The 21917-nt window shown below is 41.7% G+C and overlaps 1 protein-coding gene and 1 long non-coding RNA gene across 2 annotated transcripts in view; one reads left to right on the top strand and one right to left on the bottom strand.

The window, feature by feature from the left end:
* The window catches only part of CPNE8 (copine 8), a 246775-nt gene that overhangs the window by 81554 nt on the left and 143304 nt on the right, over positions 1-21917 (bottom strand). The window contains 1 exon segment of the mRNA XM_075064967.1: positions 1885-1916. Within this exon segment, the coding sequence (XP_074921068.1) occupies positions 1885-1916 (32 nt within the window).
* The window catches only part of LOC142046736 (uncharacterized), a 471037-nt gene that overhangs the window by 340531 nt on the left and 108589 nt on the right, over positions 1-21917 (top strand). The gene's annotated exons all lie outside the window — the stretch shown is intronic.

Below are 21917 nucleotides of genomic sequence, written 5' to 3'. Positions count from 1 at the left end.
GGCGACCTGCCGGCCCCCCGAGCGTTGCCAGGGTAAAAGTTTCTCCGACGAACGTGCACGCGGCGCGCACACACCTAATTGGAATGGATATGAGCAAGCACTCGAAGAAGAACCCGCAAGTTGAAGTGAGAAAGAGGCAGACCACTGGATCCCGCTGAAGACATGCCACAGTAGAAAGTGTCAGATTAGGAGAAAAAGTGCCCCTTCTAGACAGGACGGAGTGGGTACTAGTCTGTACAAACTGATGGGGCAAGGCCAGATGGCTACAGGAAAATAGTGAGGAAGGTATGTTATCCCCAGGCTAAACAAATCCCTGTTACCATGGTAACCAAATGGCAGTTGCTCCAGGTTAATTAAGACACCTGAGGCCAATTAAGATCCTCCAGAAAGCAGTGGAGACAGCTAGGTTGATTGGGATACCTGAAGCCAATCAGGGGCTGGCTGAAACTAGTTAAAAACCTCCCAGTTAGTCAGGTGGGTGTGCATGTCAGGAGCTGTGGGAGGAAGCTGCGCTTTTGGAGAGACCGAGCAGCACACACCATATCAGGCACAAGGAAGGCGACCCTGAAGGAAGGGTAAAGTGGCGCTTGAGGAAGTGGGGGCTGCTGTGGGGAAGTAACCCAGGGAATTGTGTGCATCCTGTCTCTAAAAGGTCAGCTACCATAGCTGATACTCTTAGGGTCCCTGGGCTGGAGCCCAGAGTAGAGGAGAGCCCGGACTCCTCCCTTTGTCCTCCTGATTAAATCACTGAGACTGGGAGACAACAGAGACTATGCAAGGGAGGAGAGTTTTTCCTCACCTCCCTCACTGGCTTATGATGAAAATGGCTGTGACCCTTGCCCTGATAATTGGCACCAGGAAGCTGAGCAGGCAACTCAGTCAGTGCCTGCAGAGTTAAAAGTGCTGAGCCGTGGAGTGGCAGGCACTGGTGAGGGGGAAGTCATTTGAGACTTCTTTGCTGAGGAGAAGCCCCTGAGGAGGGAGGAAGCTGACCATTTCTTTGTTTTACCTTTCTCCCTTGAGGGTGTTAAAGAGCTTTGCTGGCCAGGGTCAGAGGTGAGTCTGAGGGAGTTTTCTAAGAGGAGCAGTTTCAGTCTTAACTCCCTGTCCTTGCGGGTTCGTGCTTTAAGCTTACTACAGTGGACACATTTTGGGGGTACATGAGACTCCCCCAAACAGCATACACACTGTGAACGACCATCTGAGATAGAGATGGCCTCGTTGCAGGAGGCACATCTCTTGAAGCCAGGGGAGCCAGGCATGTCCATAGTAGAGGTTTTTTCTTTTTAAATAACTCTAAAAACTAAACTATTTTTCTTAAATGGTAACTCTATGACTAAAGTATCTAAATTAAACTGAGAAACAGAACCATCTAGGAGTAAATCTGAGAGGACTGCTGAACTCAGTCTCTATCCGACGATGGTAGAAAAGGAACTGAGGAGCCCAGGCCATGCACACGCTATTCAAACACTGACAGCTCGTGAGGCAGGCACAGCGCGTGCATGGCCCATAGAGGTACTGCTGTAGAAATCTCTGATCAAAGGCGCTGGGACACACCTTGACCTGAAATGGAGCACCCACAGGGGCATCTCTCGAAGAATGGAGTAAATAATTAAGCAATCAATTTGCAAACACCTAGAAGAGAATAAGGTGATAAGTAGCACTCAACAACAAATTTAATATCCTTTTTGATGGGTAAGAAGCCTTGTGGATAGGGGTAACCAGTAGATGTGATATACCTCAATTTTAGTAAGGTTTTTCGATATTGTCTCATTGACCATCTCATAAACAAACCAGATAAATATAGGCTAGATGAACCTACTATAAGGTGGGTGCACAACTGGCTGGAAAACCATAGTAAAACAATAGTTATCCATGGTTCACAATCAAGCTAGATGGGCATATTGAGTGAGGTCCTGCAGGGATTTGTCCTGGTTCTGGTTCTATTCAATATCTTCATAAATGATTTGGATAATGGCATATGGAGCATACTTATAAAGTTTGTGGATGGTATCAAGCTGGGAGGGGTTGCAAGAGCTTTGGAAGACAGAATTAGAAATCAGAATGATCATGACAAACTGGAGAAACTATCTGAATTAAATAGGAAGAAATTCAGTAAGAAGAAATGTAGAGAGGGAGAGCAGGAGATCCTTCTGCTGAACAAAAAGGGTGTGTACACTAATATTGGAGTGAGTGAGTCTGTTTGGTTGTATGTGTTTTTTCTCTCTCTTTCAGGTTATTTAAAAAGTTACAGGGTCAATTGGGATTGTGTGTTTGGGGACTGTTTGAGCCTCTGTTCCCTGGATCATCCTTATCCGTGATCAGCCTCAATCAGCCTTGTGATCCCCCTCCCCCTCACTGATTAACAAGGGGGTATGGTTGACCTAGGAGACAGAGCCTTAAAAGCCAGAGGCTATCCAACCAAGGGAAGCTAGTAAATAGGGAATCACACACAAGGGAATTTGAGAGGGAGTTTGTAAAAGGGAGTCATAATATAATTGCTGTGGTTGGGAAGAGTCACATTGCCAGTGCCAACACTGCTCCTTGTCTCCTCCATCTGTGCCTGTATCCAGACAGGAGAACCTGGCCATGGATGCCTCTACCTAGGATCCTGGTATGGATCTGTAGATTGTGGCCAGCATTTCTCATTCTCAGAAAGCCAGGCTGGGGGGACTCTCAGGGGCCTGCAGCTGTAATCTCTCAAGAAGCAGGTGGGAGAGCTACAGGAGGAGGTAGGCTAGGCTGAGGAGCATCCGTGCCCATGAGGAATTGATTGGGAGTATTCATATGGACTGAGGAAGCCATCCAGCTAGAGAGGATTGCTGTCATGCCACCGGCGGAGATGTCTCAGTCACAGGGAGGACAGTGGTTGTTGGTTACTTCTGGCAGCAGGCAGTGCTCCACTACTATTCCCAACCCACCCATCACAGTGATGAAGAACCATTATGCTACCCAGGAACAAGCAATAAGGTATCACCCATAAAGGTGAAGGAGGAGAAGCCATGTATCCCCAAGGTTGGGAAGACCACAGCTACCACTCCCAGGAGGAAACGTAGGTAGCGGTGGTTGGTTACTTTCTTCTGAGGGGGACGGAGGTGCCCATCTGTCAGCCTGACAAGGCATCTCAGGAGGTATACTGCCTGCCAGGGGCCCATATCAGAGACTTTACAAAGGGATTGTCACGGATCATCCAGCCCTCTGACTACTACCCCAGGCTTCTCATCCACGTGGGCATTAAATGATACTGCAAGGTATGACCCTGAGCTTATCAGAAGTGACTACAGGGCTCTGAGAATAAGGGTGAAGGAGTTGGGGGCACAAGTGCTGTTCTCTTCAATCCTTCTGGTCAAGGCTAGAGGCCCAGGCAGAGAGAGAGATGCATGCTGGAGATGAATGCCTGGCTGCGAGAATGGCAATGATAGGAGGGCTTTGGCTTCCTTAACCACGGGATGCTGTTCTGTGAACAAGGACTGCTAAGCAGAGATGTGGTCCACCTATCGAGAAAGGGGAAGAGCACGTCTGGATACAGAATGGCTAATCTAGTGAGGAGAGCTTTAAACTGTTTGACAGAGGCTAGTGACAAAAGCCCATAGGTAAATTCAAATCATGGAGACCTGGGAGAAGAGTTGGAGTCTGGGGGGAGCGTGGGCTATGGCAGAGACAAGAGAAAACGTGGGGGTGGGGGGAGAGAAATCAAATCAGTATCTTAGATGTCTGTGTACTAGTGCTGTCAATTAATCAGAGTTAACTCATGCAATTAACTCAAAATTAATTGTGAAAAAAATTAATCATGATTAATCACAGTTTTAATCGGACTGTTAAACAATAAGAGACTATCAATGGAAAATTATTAAACATATTTTGGATGGTTTTTCTACATTTTTAATAGGGCTGTCAAGTGATTAAATATTAATTGCAATTAATCACGCGATTAATTGTGCTGTTAAACAACAATAGAATACAATTTATTTTAAATATTTTTAGATGTTTTCTACATTTTCAAATATATTAATTTCAATTACACCGCAGAATACAAAGTGTACAGTGTTCACTTTATTACAAATATTTGCACTTTAAAAAACAAAAATATATTTTTCAATTCATCTCATACAAGTTCTGTAGTGCAATCTCTTTATCATGAAAGTTGAACTTACAAATATAGGATTAGGTACCAAAAACCCTGCATTCAAAAATAAAACAAAGTCCACTCCGTCCTACTTCTTGCTCAGCCAATCGCTCGGACATAATTTATAATTTTCAGGAGATAACGCTGCTTGCTTCTTGTTTACAGTGTCACCTGAAAATGAGAACATGGCACTGTTGTAGCAGGTGTTGCAAGATATTTATGTGCCAGATGCGCAAAAGATTCGTATGTCCCTTCATGCTTCAACCACCATTCCAGAGGACATGCTTCCATTCTGATGATGGGTTCCGCTTGATAATGATCCAACGCAGTGCGGACTGACATGTTCATTTTCATCATCTGAGTCTGATGCCATCAGCAGAAGGCTGATTTTTCTTTTTTGATGGTTCGAGTTCTGTAGTTCCTGTATCTGAGTGTTGCTCTTTTAAGACTTCTTAAAGCATGCTCCACACCTTGTCCCTCTCAGATTTTGGATGGCACTTCAGATTCTTAAACCTTGGGTCAAGTGCTGTTGCTATTTTTAGAAATCTCATATTGGTACCTTCTTTCATTTTGTCAAATCTGCTGAGAAAAAGTGTTCTTAAAACAAACGTGTTGGGTCATCATCTAAGACTGCTATAGCATGAAATATATGCAGAATGCAGGTAAAACAGAGCAAGAGACATACAATTCTCCCCCAAAGGATTACAGTCACAAATTTAATTGACGCTTCCCCCTCCCCCCCAAACAAGCATCATTGGCATGGAAGCACATCCCCTGGTGGTGGAAGCATGAAGGGGCATAAAAATGTTTAGCATATCTGGCATGTAAATACCTTGCAACGCCAACTACAAAAGTGCCATGCAAACACCTGATTTCATTTTGAGGTGACAGTGTAAACAAAAGCAGGCAGCAGTATCTCCTGTCAATATAAACAAACTTGTTTGTCTCAGCAATTGGCAAAATAATAATAAGAACTGAGTGGACTTGTAGGCTCTAAAGTTTTCACTGTTTTGTTTTTCAGTGCAGTTATGTAAACAAAAACACCCTGCATTTGTAAGTTACACTTTCACGATAAAGAGATTACACTTCAGTACTTGAATGAGGTGAATTGAAAAATACTACTACTTTTATCATTTTTATAGTGCATATATTTGTAAGAAAAAACAATATAAAGTGAGCACTGTGCACTTTGTATTCTGTGTTGGAACTGAAATCAATATTGAAAACGTGGAAAAACATCCAAAAATATTAAATAAATTTCAATTGGTATTCTATTGTTATAAGTGCGATTAATTGTGATTAATTTTTTTATCACGATTACTTTTTGAGGTTAATCACGTGAGTTATCTGCGATTAATTGACAGCCCTAATTTTCCAAATATATTGATTTCAATTATTGTGAAAATGCAACTTACATAACTGCACTCAAACTACATTTGTAACAAAAAAACCAAAACAATGCAAACCTGACAAAACTCAAAGATACCAATGTGAGATTTCTAAAGATAGCTGCAGCACTTGACCCAAGGTTTAAGAATTTAAATTGTCTTCCAAAATCTGAGAGGGATGAGATGTGGAAGATGCTGTCACAAGTCTTAAAAGAGCAACACTCCAATCCGAACCACCAAAAAAGGAAAATCAGCCTTTTGCTGTTGACATCTGACTCAGATGATGAAAATGAACATAACTATCCAAAGCAGTGCAGAAGATATATCAAGCAGAACTTGTAATCAGCACGAACGCATGTCCTCTGGAATGGTGGTCAAAGCATGAAGGGACATGTGAATATTTAGCACATCTGGCACACAAGTATCTTGCAACACCAGCTACTACATTGCCACAAGAATACCTGTTCTCACTTTCAGGCGACATTGTAAACAACAAGCAGGCAGCATTACCTCCCATAAATGTAAATAAACTTGTTTGTCTTAGTGATTGGCTGAACAAGAAGTAAGACTGAGTGCACTTGTAGGCTCTGAAATTTTATATGGATATTTTTGAGTGCAGTTATGTAACAAAAAAACCCCTACATTTTTAAGTTGCACTTTCACGATAAAGGGATTGCACTAAAATACTACTTATTTTGTTTCTTTTTTACAGTGCAAATTTTTGTAATAAAAATAATATAAAGTGAGCCCTGTATACTTTGTATTCGGTTTTGTAATTGAAATCAATACATTTAAAATGTAGAAAACATCCAACATATTTTAATAAATGGTTTTCTATTATTTAACAGCACAATTAATCACTATTACTTTTTTGAATAAGCAGGAAGAACTTGAAATGCTAGTTAATAAACACAACTACGACAGTTGGTATCACAGAGACTTGATGGGATAATATGCATGACTGGAATATTGGTACAGAAGAGTACAGCTTGCTCAGGAAGGACAGGCATGGAAAAAAGGAAGGAGGTGTTGCCTTATATGTTACAAATGTATACACTTGGATTTAGGTTAAGATGGAAATAGGAGACAGACTTGTTGAAAGTCTCTGTGTAAGAATGAAGGGGTAAAAACCAAGGGTGATGTCATGGTAGGGGTCTATTACAGACCACCTAACCAGAAAGAAGAGGTGGATGAGGCTTTTTTTAAACAATTAACAAAATCATCCATATCATTCGACTTGGTGGTGATGGGGCACTTAAGCTACCCAGACATCTGTTAGGAAAATAATACAGCCAGGCGCAGATTATCCACCAAGTTCTTAGCATGTATTGGAGACAATTTTTTAGTTCAGAAAGAGGAGAGTCTGTTCAAGATTTGATTTGACAAATAGGGAGGAACTGGTTGAGAATTTTAAAGTGGAAGGCAACTTAGGTGAAAGTAATCATGAAATGATACAGTTCCTGATTCTAAGGACTGGTAGGAGGGAAAAGAGCACAATAACAATAATGGATTTCAAGAAGGCAGACTTTAGCAAACTCAGGGAGTTGGAAGATAAGTAAGTTTAAGGGGGAAAACTGTTCAAGAGAGCTGGCAGTTTTTCAGAGAAACTTTATGAATGGCACAAACAAACTATCCCACTGTGGAAGAAAGATTGGAGGTATAGCAAGAGACTAACCTGGCTAAACCAGAACATCTTCAATTATCTGAAACTCAAAAGAGTGTCCTACAAAAAGTGGAAACTAGGTCAAATTACAAAGGAAGAATATAATCAAAACACTACAAGTATGTAGGGACAAAATTAGAATGGCCAATGCACAAAACAAGATTAAACTACTTAGAGACATAAAGGGTAACAAGAAAACATTCTATAAATACTTTAGAAGCAAAAGGAAGACCAAGGCCAGGGTAGGTCAGGGTGTGCGGGGAGGGGAATAATCAGAGAAAATGCGGAAATGGCAGAAATGTTAAAATGACTTTTTTGTTTCAGTTTTCATCAAAAAGGTTAGTATTGATTGGACCTCTAACATAGTGAATGCCAGTGAAAATGAGGTAGGATCAGAGGCTACAATAGGGAAAGAACAAGTTAAAAATTACATCTCTACCTCAATATAACGTGACCCGATATAACACGAATTCGGATATAACGTGGTAAAGCAGCACTCCGGGCCGGGATTGCGTGCTCCGGCAGATCAAAGCAGTTCAATATAACATGGTTTCACCTATAACACAGTAAGATTTTTTGGCTCCTGAGGACAGCATAATATCGGGGTAGAGGTGTACTTATACGAGTTAGATGTCTTCAAGTCACCAGGGCCTGATGAAATATTTCCTAGAATACTCAAGGAGCTGACTGAGGAGGTATCTGAGCCATTAGCAATAATCTTTGAAAAGTCATGGAAGACGGAAGAGATTCCAGAGGACTGGAAAAGGGCAACTATAGTGCCCATCTATAAAAAAGGAAATAAGGATAACCCAGGGAATTACAGATGAGTCACCTTAACTTTAGTATCTTGAAAGATAAGAGTAAATAATTAAGCAATCAATTTGCAAACATCTAGAAGATAATAGGGTAAGTAATACTCAACAGGGATTTTTCAAACCAACCGAATAGCTTTCTTTGACAGGATAACAAGCTTTGTGAATGGGGGCGGGGGAGAAAGCAGTAGACGTGGTATATCTTGACTTTAGTAAGGTCTCGCATGACCATCTCATAAACAAAACCAGGGAAACACAACCTAAATGGAGCTACTAGAAGGTGGGTGCATAACTGGTTGGAAAACCATTCCCAGAGAGTACTTATCAGTGGTTCAAAGTCAAGACGGGTGGGCATATCGAGTGGAGACCCGAAGGGATTAGTTCTGGATCCAGTTCTGTTTAATATCTTCATCAATTATTTAGATAATGGCATAGAGTATGCTTATAATGTTTGTGGATGATACCCAGCTGGGAGGGGTTGCAAGTGCTTTGGAGGATAGGATTAAAATTCAAAATGATCTGGACAAACTGGAGAAATGGTCTGAAGTAAACAGGACGAAATTCAATAAGGACAAATGCAAAGTGCTCCATTTAGAAAGGAGCAATCAGCTGCACACATACAAAATGGGAAATGACTGCCTCGGAAGGAGTACTACAGAAAGGAATCTGGGGATCATAGTGGATCACAAGCAAAATGAGTCACCGGTGCAACATTATTGCAAAAAAAGGCAAATATTCTGGGATGTATTACCAGGAGTGTTGTAAGCAAGACATGAGAAGTAATTCTTCTGCTCTACTCCATGCTGACTAGGCCTCAACTGAAGAGAAGACTGAGATGGGACATACATTTTCAAGTACATAAAAAGTTGTTATGAAGAGGAGTGAGAAAAATTATTCTCCTTATCTTCTAAGCAATGGGTTTAAATTGCAGTAAGGGCAGTGTAAGTGGGACATTAGGAAAAACTTCCTGTCAGGGTGGTTAAGCACTGGATTAAATTGAACAGGGAGGTGTGGAATCTCCATCCTTGGAGATTTTTAAGAGCAAGTGAGACAAACACCTCTAAGGGATGGTCTAGATAATACTTTGTCCTGTCATGAGTGCAGGGGACTTGGTTCCTCTCAAAGGTCCCTTCCAGTCCTATGATTCTTAAAAACACCTATCACCCGTCACTGAACACTTTTCACAAAGCAATCACTCCATATCTGGCCTCCCAGTCCTAATCCTCAAAAGAAACCTGCACATCACCTTCAAAAAATGAGCCTGGGAACTTAAATTCATAAATTTTCTGGACACTAAAAAACATAGTTTTAACAGGGATACTGATTTTATGGCTCATAATAACAATTTGTAACACACCCTACTGCCTCTGCTAATCCTCTATAGTCCTACGACATTTTAAGTGATCTCCTGCAGAACCCCTTCTGCGTAACAGTTTGTCCCACCTTTTATTTAGCTTGGACACTCTGGTTACTTTATCTAGACCTGAGGAAGAACTCTGTGAAGCTTGGAAGCTTGTCCCTTCCACCAACAATAAAAGTTATTACCCCACTAACCTTGCCTCTCTTCTATCTCCACTGCTATTCAATATCACCATTGCTGGTTAACAGGTAAGCTTGAAGAGGCATCTGTCAGTGGCATTGAGGTGAACGTCATGTTACTTTGAGACTCAAATGTGACAACGGCATTGACTTGTTTGCTCAATATGGTGAATCACTACAGCTGATATGGTCAGGCAAGAAGCAGCGCACATTGGTTTGATTATTATTTCAGATAAAATTACCTTCAAGCAGCCTCCAAATCTAGATTACAATCAGTTTAGTATTAACTTATTTGGATGGGAGACGGAGCAGGTGACAACTGTCAACTACTTGGAAAGCATCACAGACATGTTTGAAAGATATAAATGGTTGTATAACAGTAACTGACATGTTTTGAGCCCTTTAGTGGCCTTTGTGGAGACTTTGACACATCAAACTTACCAGAAAGCTGAAGATTTATACAAAACAGTTACACTATCTTTACTTCATGGAAATAAAGCATGGGTGCTGAGGAAGGCTGAAGAGCAAGGAACTGATGTTTCTGAACATAAGAACGGCCATATTGGGTCAGACTAAAGGTACATCTAACCCAGTACTCTGTCTTCTGACAGTGGCCAATGCCAGGTGTCACAGAGGGAACGAACAGAACAGGTAAACATCAAGTGATCCATTCCCTGTCGCCCAGTCCCAGCTTCTGGCCAACAGGCTAGGGCCACCATCCCTGCCCATCTTGGCTAATAGCCATTGATGGACCTATCCTCCATGAATTTATCTAGTTTTTTTTAACCCTTTTATAGTCTTGGCCTTCACAATATCCTCTGGCAAGGAATTCCACGGCTGGAATGTGCATCTTGATTCTGGTTGTCTTAGTCGAGCTGTTTTATTTACAAGTTGCAGAGAGAGATTCGTTACTGATATATTTATTGCTGAACTCAGCAAACCCATCTCTATCAGCATTGGTTTGGTTTTGACGGGCTTTCTTAGGATGGAAGATTTAATTGGAATTCAAGACTGTTTACAGAAGGAATGCTGCTACACAGACAGTGATCATGTGGTCACAAAGCTTTTGTGGATGATAGTTCGCCAGTGATGGACCGTGCGGACATGCGCTTATAATGATGAGTGCCTTGATAATGATGAAGATTGTTATCTGCAGCCATTCACAATGTTCCAGTACTTTGGATTGTTTATTATTCTCTTTCCTCTCAACACCCATGTGTCTGTCTTGTCTAAACCTATAAGCTCTTTGGGGCACGGTAGAACTTCTCTTTACTCTATGTTGTACATTATTCAATATGGGGCTTTATAAAGTGGGGCCACTAAGCATTATAGATGACACAAATTATACTAGATAATTTGCAAATTCCTAGCTGCTTGAATATAAATAATGAATAGCAATCTATGGTATTCAAAGAAAAATGTTCTGAAGCTGGATATAACATTCATTTACTAGAAGCTACTTTTGCTACTCCCATTTATGCTGTGAAATAATAGCCCCTGTGAATTTGACTTTGGGTTCTGTCAACCAAGCAAATAGAGAAATCTTGTTAGTATACCTTGGATAGTTCGTAAAACATATGCAAGCGAAGATATATAGTCTTTTAATGGACTAATATACCTTGTTAATAACGCTTCGCTTTCTGGTCAAGGTATCACTGCAAAATACAGGTTAAAGATCACTGTCACTTTTGACTATTTATATAGTTGTTATCAATAGATTTAATCGTCTGAGCCGTTCACGTAGTCTGTCAAAAACACTTTCCCTTACCTGTAATCACATTTGCGTAAGGAGTCTCTCGTCCCTTTAAAAGTACCGGTTATACACTGGGTGATTTCAAGCGAGTGTGCCATCTTGGAAAACGCCCGTCACCTCACCAAAGCTTGCAGCTCTCCAAAATAACTTACCAATTCTATTTTATACCAATAAACTTTCATAACAATCAGTTACCACTGTATAATGATGCTGGTTTCATTTATTTTTGTCCTTCCACCCCATCCCTGGCTTTCCCCTGTTTCCTGCCTTCATACCAGCAAACTGGTTTGAACCACAATATGTTGGAAAGAATCAACATGGCTTTTGTAAAGCGGGTAATTCAGTGCTAGCCACATTTATTAGAATTCCTTGAGGATAGTTTACAACCATGTGAACAAAGGTGATCTAGTGCAGTGGTTCAAACTAGGGCTGCTGCTTGTTCAGGGGAAAGCCCGGCGGGCCAGGCCCGTTTGTTTACCTGCCACATCGTAGGTTCGGCTGATTACAGCTCGCCACTGCGCACCTGCTTCTGAAGCCCCGCATCTGGGCCTGGAGCAGCAACCTACCCGCCCCACAGCCAGTGGAGCTGCGATCGGCACCTGAGAGACGTGGGTCGTAAACAAACACGGCCCTGGCCTCCGGGCTTTCCCTGAACAGCAGTGGTCCTATGTTTGAGAACCAACTGATCTAATGATGTATTGGTGTAGCTTCTTGGACTATTCACAAGTCTTGACAATGGTTCAGCACCAAGGATTTTCAGTGGATGTGGTAATGGGTTAAAGATAGGAATTAAGGCCACGTCTATACGAGTGCCGTTTTCGGGCGTTAAATTTGCATGCTCGGGGTTCAATATATATCGCATCTCGTCTAGACGGGATATATCGACCCAGAGCGCGACTTAATCGGATTTCCGGAACTCCACCAAAACAAATGGAGTTCCGGATTCGACATGGCAAGCCGCGCACATCGATTCCGCGCGGTGAAGACGGGTGAGTAAATCGATTTTAGATATTCGATTTCAGCTACGCTATTCTCGTAGCTGAAATTGCGTATCTAAAATCGATTTTCGCGCGTTGTGTAGACGGGGCCAAAGACTAGGAATAAATGGTCAGTTTTCAGAGAGGAATGAGGTAAGTAGCGGGGTCCCCAGTGATCTGTACAGGACCAGTGGTGTTCAATAAATGATCTGGAAAAGGGGGTAAACAGTAAGGCGGCAAAGTTGGCAGATGATATAAAATTACTCAAGATACTTAAGTCCAAGCTGACTGCAGAGAGTTACGAAGGGATCTCACAAAACAGAGTGACAGGACAACAAAATGGCAGATGAAATTCAGTGTTGCTAAGTACAAAGTAATGCATATTACAAAACATAATCCCAACTATACATACAAAATGATGGGGTCTAAGTTAACTGTAACCATTCAAGAAAGATCTTGGAGTCATTGGGGACAGTTCTCTGAAAACATCTGTGCAATGTACAGCAGGAATCAAAAAAGCCAACAAAATGTTAGGAGCCATTAGGAAAGGGATAGCTAATAGACAGCTAATAAACCCATGGTACACCCACATCTGCAATACTGCATGCTGTTCTGGTTGCTCCATCTTCTAAAGATATCAAAATTTGAAAAAGTACAGAGAAGGGCAACAAAAAATGATTAGGGGCCTGGAACAGCTTAATATGTGGAGAATTAAAAAGACTGGAACTATTCAGCTTAGAAAAGAAATGACTAAGGAGGGATATGAGAGAGGTCTATAAAATCATGAATGGTGTGAAGAAGAAAGTGAATAGGGAACTGATATTTACCCCTTCCTATAACATGAGAACTAGGGAGTCACCCAATGAAATTAATAGAAAGGAGCTTTAAAACAAACATAAGGAAGTATGTCTTCACACAATGTAAAGTCAACCTGTGGAACTTGTTGCCAGGGGATGTTGTGAAGGCCAAAAGTATAACTAGGTTCAAAAAAGAATTATATAAATTCATGGAGGATCGTTCCATCAACAGCAATTAGCCAAGCTGGTGAGGGACGCAACCCCATGCTCTAGGTGTCCCTAAATCTCTGCCAGAAGTTGGGACTGGACAACAAGAGATGGATCACTTGATAATTGTCCTGTTCTGTTAATTCCTTCTAAAGCATTTCATATAAGCCACTGTCAGAAGACACAATACTGGGCTAGATGGACCATTGGTCTGACCCTGTATGGCCATTTTTACACGCTTAATGGCTAGGACAGAGGACATAATCTTGGGTCCAAGAGTCAGCTATCACTAAAGTCAAGTGAAAATTTACTGCCAAGGAACAAATACACTGATTTGCATACCATTTTAATATCAGTTATGATCCAATTTGTTATACACTGAAAGGACTTCTTACCCTTCTTAAGGACAAACCATAACTGGGACCTTAAACAAAAATAAAAAGGAAATCTCAGGACCTGAACTGCTGTGTTCTAATGAAATAAAAAACAGGAGGCATGGTTCTCTTTCATTTGAGGATTCCGGATTGTCAAAAAAGTAGGGAATGTGACTGTCCTGACCCCAATGGCATTGAGAATCCTTTTATGGTTAAAAAGATGGTAACATTTTAAGTGTGGCTTTTACCAGGACAAAGTATAACAGGAAACAAGCAAGACTGAGCAGCCAGCTTACCTACACTGTGAGCTAAGGTTCTCACCATAAGAAACACCACTTCAATTTGGAGTTCTATCTTGAAAAGCATCTATGTAAACATGGCAATTATTATTCAATAGATTTGTTCTGTGAATTTAGAGACATGATTACTGAAGTAAGTGACAGAGTTTTTTTAGTTTTTTTAAATTTTAGCTCTTTTAACACTAGAACTAGAAAAGCAAAGATTGAGTGAACAATAGACTATTCCCTCTTGTGCACTGACATATTTTTGTTAAGTTACAACCATCTAGTATACTTATTACTCGAGTGTCCTGCAGCAGCAAATGGCTTTGATCTGCTGCCATTTCTCCCAGTCTGAAAAAACTGAGTGTCATAAACAGATTGTTTATGATACTGGGGATGGAATAAAAAGTGCTTCATGACTAAGTGCTTGAATTCTATTGCATATAAACTCCAAAAATTTGTAGTTATCAGGCAGATAATGGCAGATCCTACCTCTCAAGAAAGGCGAGACTTGCCAATACCTGTTGTGTCAGGAAATCTTCAGTTCTCCTGGAATACTCATAATTGGTCTGAAATCCATGGAGATTGGTTTATGAAAACCTTTGAAACTTAGATCAGAAGCTGGACTTCGCTGAGGAGAGATAAAAGCTGTTGTAGTCTTTCTGAAAGTATCAGAAATTTTGTAATCTTATGAAATGAGGCCTGCTGTTTTGCTTTATCCAGAGTCTCACCCAAAAGATGTTTGTCTTCTAAAGGTATGGCTATCAAGCTTCACTTGGCCTACATCATCAGACTGCCAGAACCTCAGGCACATTACCATTTTGCATAGCTTGTTGGCTATAAGGAACAAAGATGATGAGAAGCAGTGCAAGCCTGCCAGCTTTAGGGTAATGTACAAGGGAGTCTTCAGGCTATTTCCTTTATCATGAAAGGGATAGCCAAAACAGCATAAGGTCAAGGACACTTCACCTGAAGAGTTATTCTTGGTGTCCTTGCTGTCTCTGCTGGTAACAGCAGCTGCTGGGTTGCATTCTCCCTGCCTTTTTTGAAAAAGGCCCTTTGATGTGAGGCATTGCATGAAGGGAAAGAACAATCTTTTATAGGTGTTGTGGCTCAGGCACATAAATTCTCATTAGGAACTGACAGGGTGGAAGAAAGGAGGAATTTGTCATCCAGCCAAAATTCAAGCAATTTTTCTCAGAGTAGGAAAAGCAACCTTCTTTGTGTACTGGTTTCTGGGTCTGCCATTCCGAGCTGCCTGGCAGCAGGAGACTGGGCCAGACAGATACTGAGTACAGCAGAGAGGAACAGGAAGTAGTACAGGCAAAAACTAGATAAAAGAAGAAAAACAGTTGGCATAAGTAGAAAAAACTAGAGAGTAAATCTCAACTGGAAAATTAACAATCTTTTCACCCATCAGCCTTTTGCTAGTCTGTCTGATGGACACAGTTTCTGAAGTGTTCCTCCCTGTGGCATCATCTGCTGCATAGCTTTATAATTGTCCATATACTTTCCCAGGTAAGAGGAACCCAATTATGAAGATTTGTGGATAATTCCTTGAAAAAGAAATGTTGATTCCTGCCTCCATGGTGGACAACATTTTGCTTTGCCCTGTGGGACTTGAAGGAGTCTTTAACCACCTGATACAGGTATTAGCTACTGAAAAGCTTGAGAAATATTGACTCTGTGTTTGCCAATTGATGCCTACCTCCATTAGGATAAAAGGCTTCAAACTACAACTAACCCTAGCTCTCAACTTGGTGAGCTAGAAGCTTCTATCTACATCTTTTAGTTATCTCTTTAGTAGATGGGCTAGAGTTGTCACTGAACTCTGATGATTCATTGGTTTGCCATGGCTTCTGTGTCCTAATTCTTATATAAGAGACGCTTGCTGTGGTATTCAGAATTCTGTTGATCACCATATTTGGAAATGGGATGGAATCTCCCCTTTCCCCCCCACCTCCCACCTCAAAGCAGCTTGGTCTAGTCTTTGTTTTGAGGGGAACTTCACCTTTTCCTGCATGTCTCTAGAGGTGCTGTGGCTCATACACAAAAATCCCTATTAGAAATTGACACGGTGGAATAGAGAAGGAATTTGTCATCCAGCCAAGATTCAAGTAATCTTTCCTCAGAGAAGGAAAAGCATGTCTTCAATGTGCACTCATTTCCATGCAGTAATTTTGACTGATCAAGCTGGAATAGCTTGAGTTTCTATGCATTGGTTTCCCTGTGTTGTTTCTTGGTTGAAACATTTATCCTTTTCCGTAGAGACTGTCCAGTTTGGCCAATATACACAGCAGAGGGGCATTGCTGGTATATGATGGCGTATATTACATTGGTGGACGTGCAGGTGAATGAACCAGTGATGGTGTGGCTGATCTGGTTAGGTCCTGTGATAGTGTCGCTGTGTGATATGTGGGCACGAGTTTGGAACATACAAAGGTGTCTGTTGCATGGATTTTGTTCCTGAGGCGTAGTAAGTTTACTATGGTGCGGTGTGCGTCACTGGTGGAATATGTTTCAGTTGTTGTTCCGGTTGTCTGTGGGCGATAGAGGACTGGAACCTGCCATCCAAGGCCGTGAAAGTGGGGTCATTGTCCAGAGTGGGTTTGTCGTTGATGAGTGGTTAGCAGACTAGGGGTTTTTAGCTGGGAACTGTATGTGATGGCCATGTTGGAAGTCTGTTTTCTTTCTTGAGTTTTGTCTTGGCCAAGTAGAGGCTCCGGGCTACACGTCTGGCTGTCGCTTGATACTGTTTCCTTATCTTCCCGTGCGGGTATTGAGTTTTGAGAATGTTGGTGGAGCCTTTTGTAGGGTTGGTCTCTGTCTGAGGGTTAGAAGGCAGATGCGGTTGTACCTCAGTGTTGGTGTGACATGGATCGTGTGATGTCCCGGGATGGAAGGGCGGCTATGAAGGTAGGCACACCCAGTGAACCATCACAGACCGGGATGAGGACCTCACGATCAGACCCACATTCATCCGGTATCATTCACAGCTGTCAGTCACCAATGTAATATATGCCATCATATGCCACATGTTGCCCCTGCTCTGTGTGTTAGTCGCCAAACTGGACAGTCTCTACGGAAAGGATAAATGGACCCAATCAGACTTGGAATGGGCAATATAACAAAAACCTAGTAAGGGAACAATTCAACGTCCCTCGGCCATCTATGCAGACCATTAAGGTGGCCATCCTGCAGGCAAACAACTTCAGGACCCAGACCTTCAAGAGAAACGGTGAGCTTCAGTTCACTGCAAATTGACAACCATCAGCTCAGGATTAAACAAAGACTGTGAATGGTTGTGCCACTGACAACAAACCGCATTCCTCTCCTTGGGTTTTCAACCACCACACTGCTAGAAAGGGCCTCCCCTCCAATGATGAACTAACCTATTATCTCTTAGCTTGCTTGCATGATGATATACCTGCCCTTGAAATTTCACTACACCTGCATCTGACGAGTGGGATTTACCCACAAAAGCTCATGCTCCAAAACGTCTGTTAGTCTATAAGGTGCCACAAGATTCTTTGCTGCTTTTACAGATCCAGACTAACACGGCTACCCCTCTGATACTTGACAAGTAGTTACTTGAAGGTTTAACCATTTTATCAAAGACAGGCAAAAGATGGGGAACAATGAGTCTAGGCTTTGCAGGTGAATGAGTCAAAAAGCAGAACCTTACCATTCAGGATAGATTCTCTATGACACATGGACATGCCTCATAACTGTGGACAGAGTCTTTTTCCTCAACAAGGGAGGAGTGATAAGCTTAAAGATCCTCAGCTTGGGAAGGACACAGTCTCCAAGAAAGTGCTGGATATGGCAGGCTGCTGTTTCCAGTCAACTAAGTAGGTAACTAATGGGATGAGATTTTCTGGATAAATTAACATTTGGGGTAACTTAGAGAGACAAGGGGGTTGAGGTAATATCTTTTCTTGGACTAACTTCTGTTTGTAAGAGACATAAGCTTTTGAGTTACATAAAGCTCTTCTTCAAATCTGGGAAAGGTACTGAGAATGTCACAGCTAAATACAAGATCAAACAGACAGCTTAGCACACCAGTTCTCAAACTTCATTGCACTGTGACTCCCCCGCTCCCCCCTTCTCAAAACATAAATTACTGCAAGACCTCAGGAGGCGGGGACTGAAGCCCAAGTCCATCCCTGCTGCCCTGGGAGGAGAGGGAGCAAAGCTGAAGTCCAAGGGCTTCTGCCCTGGGCAGGAGGCATTAATCTTAGTCCCCCACCCTCTCTTCCTCTTGGGCTTCAGCCCAGGCAGTGGGGCTTAGGCTTTGGCCTCAGCTCTAGGCCCCAGCAAGTTTAACACCAGCCTTGGCAACCCCATTAAAATGGGGTCCTGACCCACTTTGGGGTCCCGACCCAGTTTGAGAACCCCTGGTTTAGCATAAGTAGTTACCATATATTCTAAGGGACCACTCAAAGTGAAGTGGCCCATTAACACCTCTGCAGTCATAGAAACAAAACTAACAAAAAAAGTTAGTGTGTTACAGATTGTTGGCATAAACCATAAATCTAGTGTCTTTGTTAAGCCTATGAATGTTAGTGTCTAGCTAAATTATGAATTTAAGCTCCAAAGCTCATATTTTGAAAGTGTTGTGCAGGTTTCCTTTGAGGATGAGGACAGAGATCAGATATAATGTGATCGTTTTGTGAAAAGTATTCACAAACAGATGATATAGCATGTGTGTCTTTTACCATTTTCCTGTTTGGGTTAATCTGAGAGCACAGTGATTGCCTGGTTTCACCCACATAGTTGTTGTTTGGGCATTTAGACTTTCTACACTAGTACTTTTGTCGGTAAACCTTTTGTTGGTCGGGGTGTGAAAAAACTACACGTCCCGACTGACAAAAGTGCCAGTGTGGTCAGTGGTATGTGGGTGGGAGATGCTTTCCCACCGACATAGCTACCGCCACCCAATGAGGGTAGTTTAATTATGCCAGCGGGAGAGAGCTCTCCCCCAACATAGAATGGCAACCCGGAGACCTTACAGTGGCACAGGTCAGTAGTAACTTTACGCCTGTAAGGTCAGTAGTGTAGACATAGCCTTAGCGTACCGAAGAAAGTACACCACGTGTTGTGATAGGCATGGGTAGGACTCATAGATCTTGAAAGGTGTGTTGTGGGAGTTGATCATTATAACACTGGAAATATGCCTGCAAGTTTTGCATCTGTTCTGGTGCCACTTAAATTTGGTGTATCCTGGTCTGTGCACAGCTTGCTTCTGGTGATGAGCTTGGAGAGGCTGGGCAGTTGTTTGAATGTAATTTGTATTACATGATTTCATAAAATTGCAGCCCTCTGTTTTTAACTCAAGCAGAAGAACAAGGAATGTAGGTCACACTTATAGGATTGGGAATTCTATCCAGCAAAGCAGTGACTCTAAGAAAGAATTAGGAGTCATGGGTAGATAATCAGCTGAACATGAACTCCCAGTGTGATGCTGTGGCCAAAAGGGCTAATGCATACTGAGATGTATAAACAGGGGAATCTTAAGTAGGAATAGAGAAGTGATTTTACCTCTGTATTTGGCAGTGGTACGACTGCTGCTGGAATACTGTGTTCAGGTCTGGTGCTCAGAATTCAGGAAAGATGTTGATAAATTAGAGAAGGTTCAGAGAAGAGCCACAAGAATGATTAAAGGATTAGAAAATATGTCTCAGTGTGATAGATTCAAAGAGCTCAATCTATTTAGTTTAACAAAGAGAAGATTAAGGGGTGACTTGATTACAGTATTCAAGTATCTACACGGGGAACAAATATTTAATAACTGTCTCTTCAATCTAGCAGAGATAGGTATGGCTGGAAGATGAAGCTAGACTTCAGATTGGAAATAAGGCAGAACTTTCAAACGGTGAGAGTGATTAGCCACGGGAACAATTTACCAAGGGTCATGGTGGATACTCCATTTCTGACAAATTTTAAATCACGATTGGATGTTTTTCTAAAAGATATGCTCTACAAATTATTTTGGGGATTTACTTTAGCCTGTATTATACAGGAGGTCAGATCAGATGATCACAATGACCCTTCTGGCCTTGGAATAAATGAAGTGTGTGTGTGTGTGTGCACGCGCACGTGTGCGCATGTGCGAATTTCATACCTATAATAATTGTGATATAAAAAAAGACCAAAGCAAACACTTATCTTTTTATGAGTTATCCTTTCATTTTAATCTATGCTTGTTTTAGAATTATTTCTATAGAGAAAGTAATAAGTAGAACCAATAACTTTCTCCTCCCACTGCCACAATCAAATGTGTAGGTTGCGTAAAGTATTTATGCAATGATCACATAGAGGTCACCAGATTTCCTTTAGTGTTACTTTAGCTGTCATCTCATATTACAGACGCATAGCCTGAGAGAACAACATTTCCAAAGTCCAAGACAGCTATAATAAACACTGTAAATACAGTTCTCCAAGATCCACAGTTCTGCACTGTGACTTCACATAGGGCTGGTCTACACTACGGGGGAAAATCGATCTCAGATACGCAACTACGTGAATAACGTAACTGAAGTCGAAGTATCTAAGATCGAATTACTCACCGTCCTCACGGCGCGGGATCGATATCAGCGGCTCCCCATGTCGACTCCGCAACTCCATTGGGGTTGGTGGAGTTCCGGAATCAATATAAGCGCGTTTGGGGATCGATATATCTAGATGAGATGTGATATATCGATCCCCTTCACTACCTGATATGGCGGGTAGTGAAGACGTAGCCATAGTTTCCTATGCTCTGATGTTTTCACCTTTATAGTATGTAGTTGAAACATTCAGCCCTCAAACTGATCTCATTCAGCATCAGAGAAAGAAGCTGCAGAAAACTGGAAACCCAGTTATACAGTGCAGCAATAGTTTTGGGAGAAAAGGATAAGGAAACTGCAGGAAAAAATAATAGCAGGGGAAAAAAACAAACTATGGATAATCCTAATGGTTTAGCCATATTAAATTTGCTTAAGTATTTCTTGAACAGAAAATAGGTATGCAAGCTTCTACCCAACATTCACTTGCCAAGAACACTGGAGCCAGTTAAGGAAATTTTTTCAAAAGTAAGAACTGATTTGCAAACATGCATGCCCCTGTGTGAAGGGTTATTAAGGAGGAGTATGAGCTCCACCATAGTTAAGTTTCAGCAGAATTTTCCCTATAACAGGCATGAATATCATGAATATCATGGCCATAATTGAAACAGTCTGGGAAAACTAATTTCAGAAACTATCTGTTGTGGAAATACCAGGGATGAACATTTTATAAACCAAGAAGGATGATTAGTTTATTTATTTGCATAACATTCCTCCGAATACTTTTGTCTGCGTTCTGGAAACAAACTAAAAGTTATGGACATGCTTTTGCAGTGCACTGAACTTATTTCTCTGCAATTCATTACGTAAAATTATTTTTAATAGAATCTAATAATGTTTTATTTGAATCTTCCATTTTCAATCCAATTCCATTATTACTATCATTTTGTATGTTCATTAACAAATTAAAATATGTTTTACTTTACTACATTCTGGTAACTCTCACATTGCACTGTTTGGTATGTTAAGTGTGATACGTTTGGTATGTTAAGTGTGATATGTTAAGCATGGCCAGAGGGCAGCAGGAGTGTGTTAGCAGGGAGCCTTATTCCTTGCAAGGGGAGGAAGGTTTGCTATAGATTAACTAGAGCACCTGAAGCCAATTAGAGCACCTGAAGCCAGTCATGTGATAAAAACCCCTGCTTCAATCAGACAGTGTGGGAGTTGGAGCAGAGAGCAGTTTGAAGGAGTTGAAGAAGAGAACAGTTTTGAAGAGAGACAAAAGGAAAGTTTGGAGGAGTGCTGCGGTGGGCTGAGAAATCCAAAAGAAACCCGAGGTAAAGGGCACCTGGCTTGTGTAGAAGGAAGGCAAGAAGCCCCTTCACAAGCTGAAGGGCAGGAGAGGGAAGTAGCCCAGGGGAAGGAACCGCTAGTTCAAGTGGTTCACCACAAACC

This window comes from Chelonoidis abingdonii, chromosome 1, assembly GCF_003597395.2.
Source record: "Chelonoidis abingdonii isolate Lonesome George chromosome 1, CheloAbing_2.0, whole genome shotgun sequence".
Taxonomy (NCBI): Eukaryota; Metazoa; Chordata; order Testudines; family Testudinidae; genus Chelonoidis; species Chelonoidis abingdonii.
Note: the sequence above shows the minus strand (reverse complement) of the source record. Positions and strands in the feature narration are given on the sequence as shown.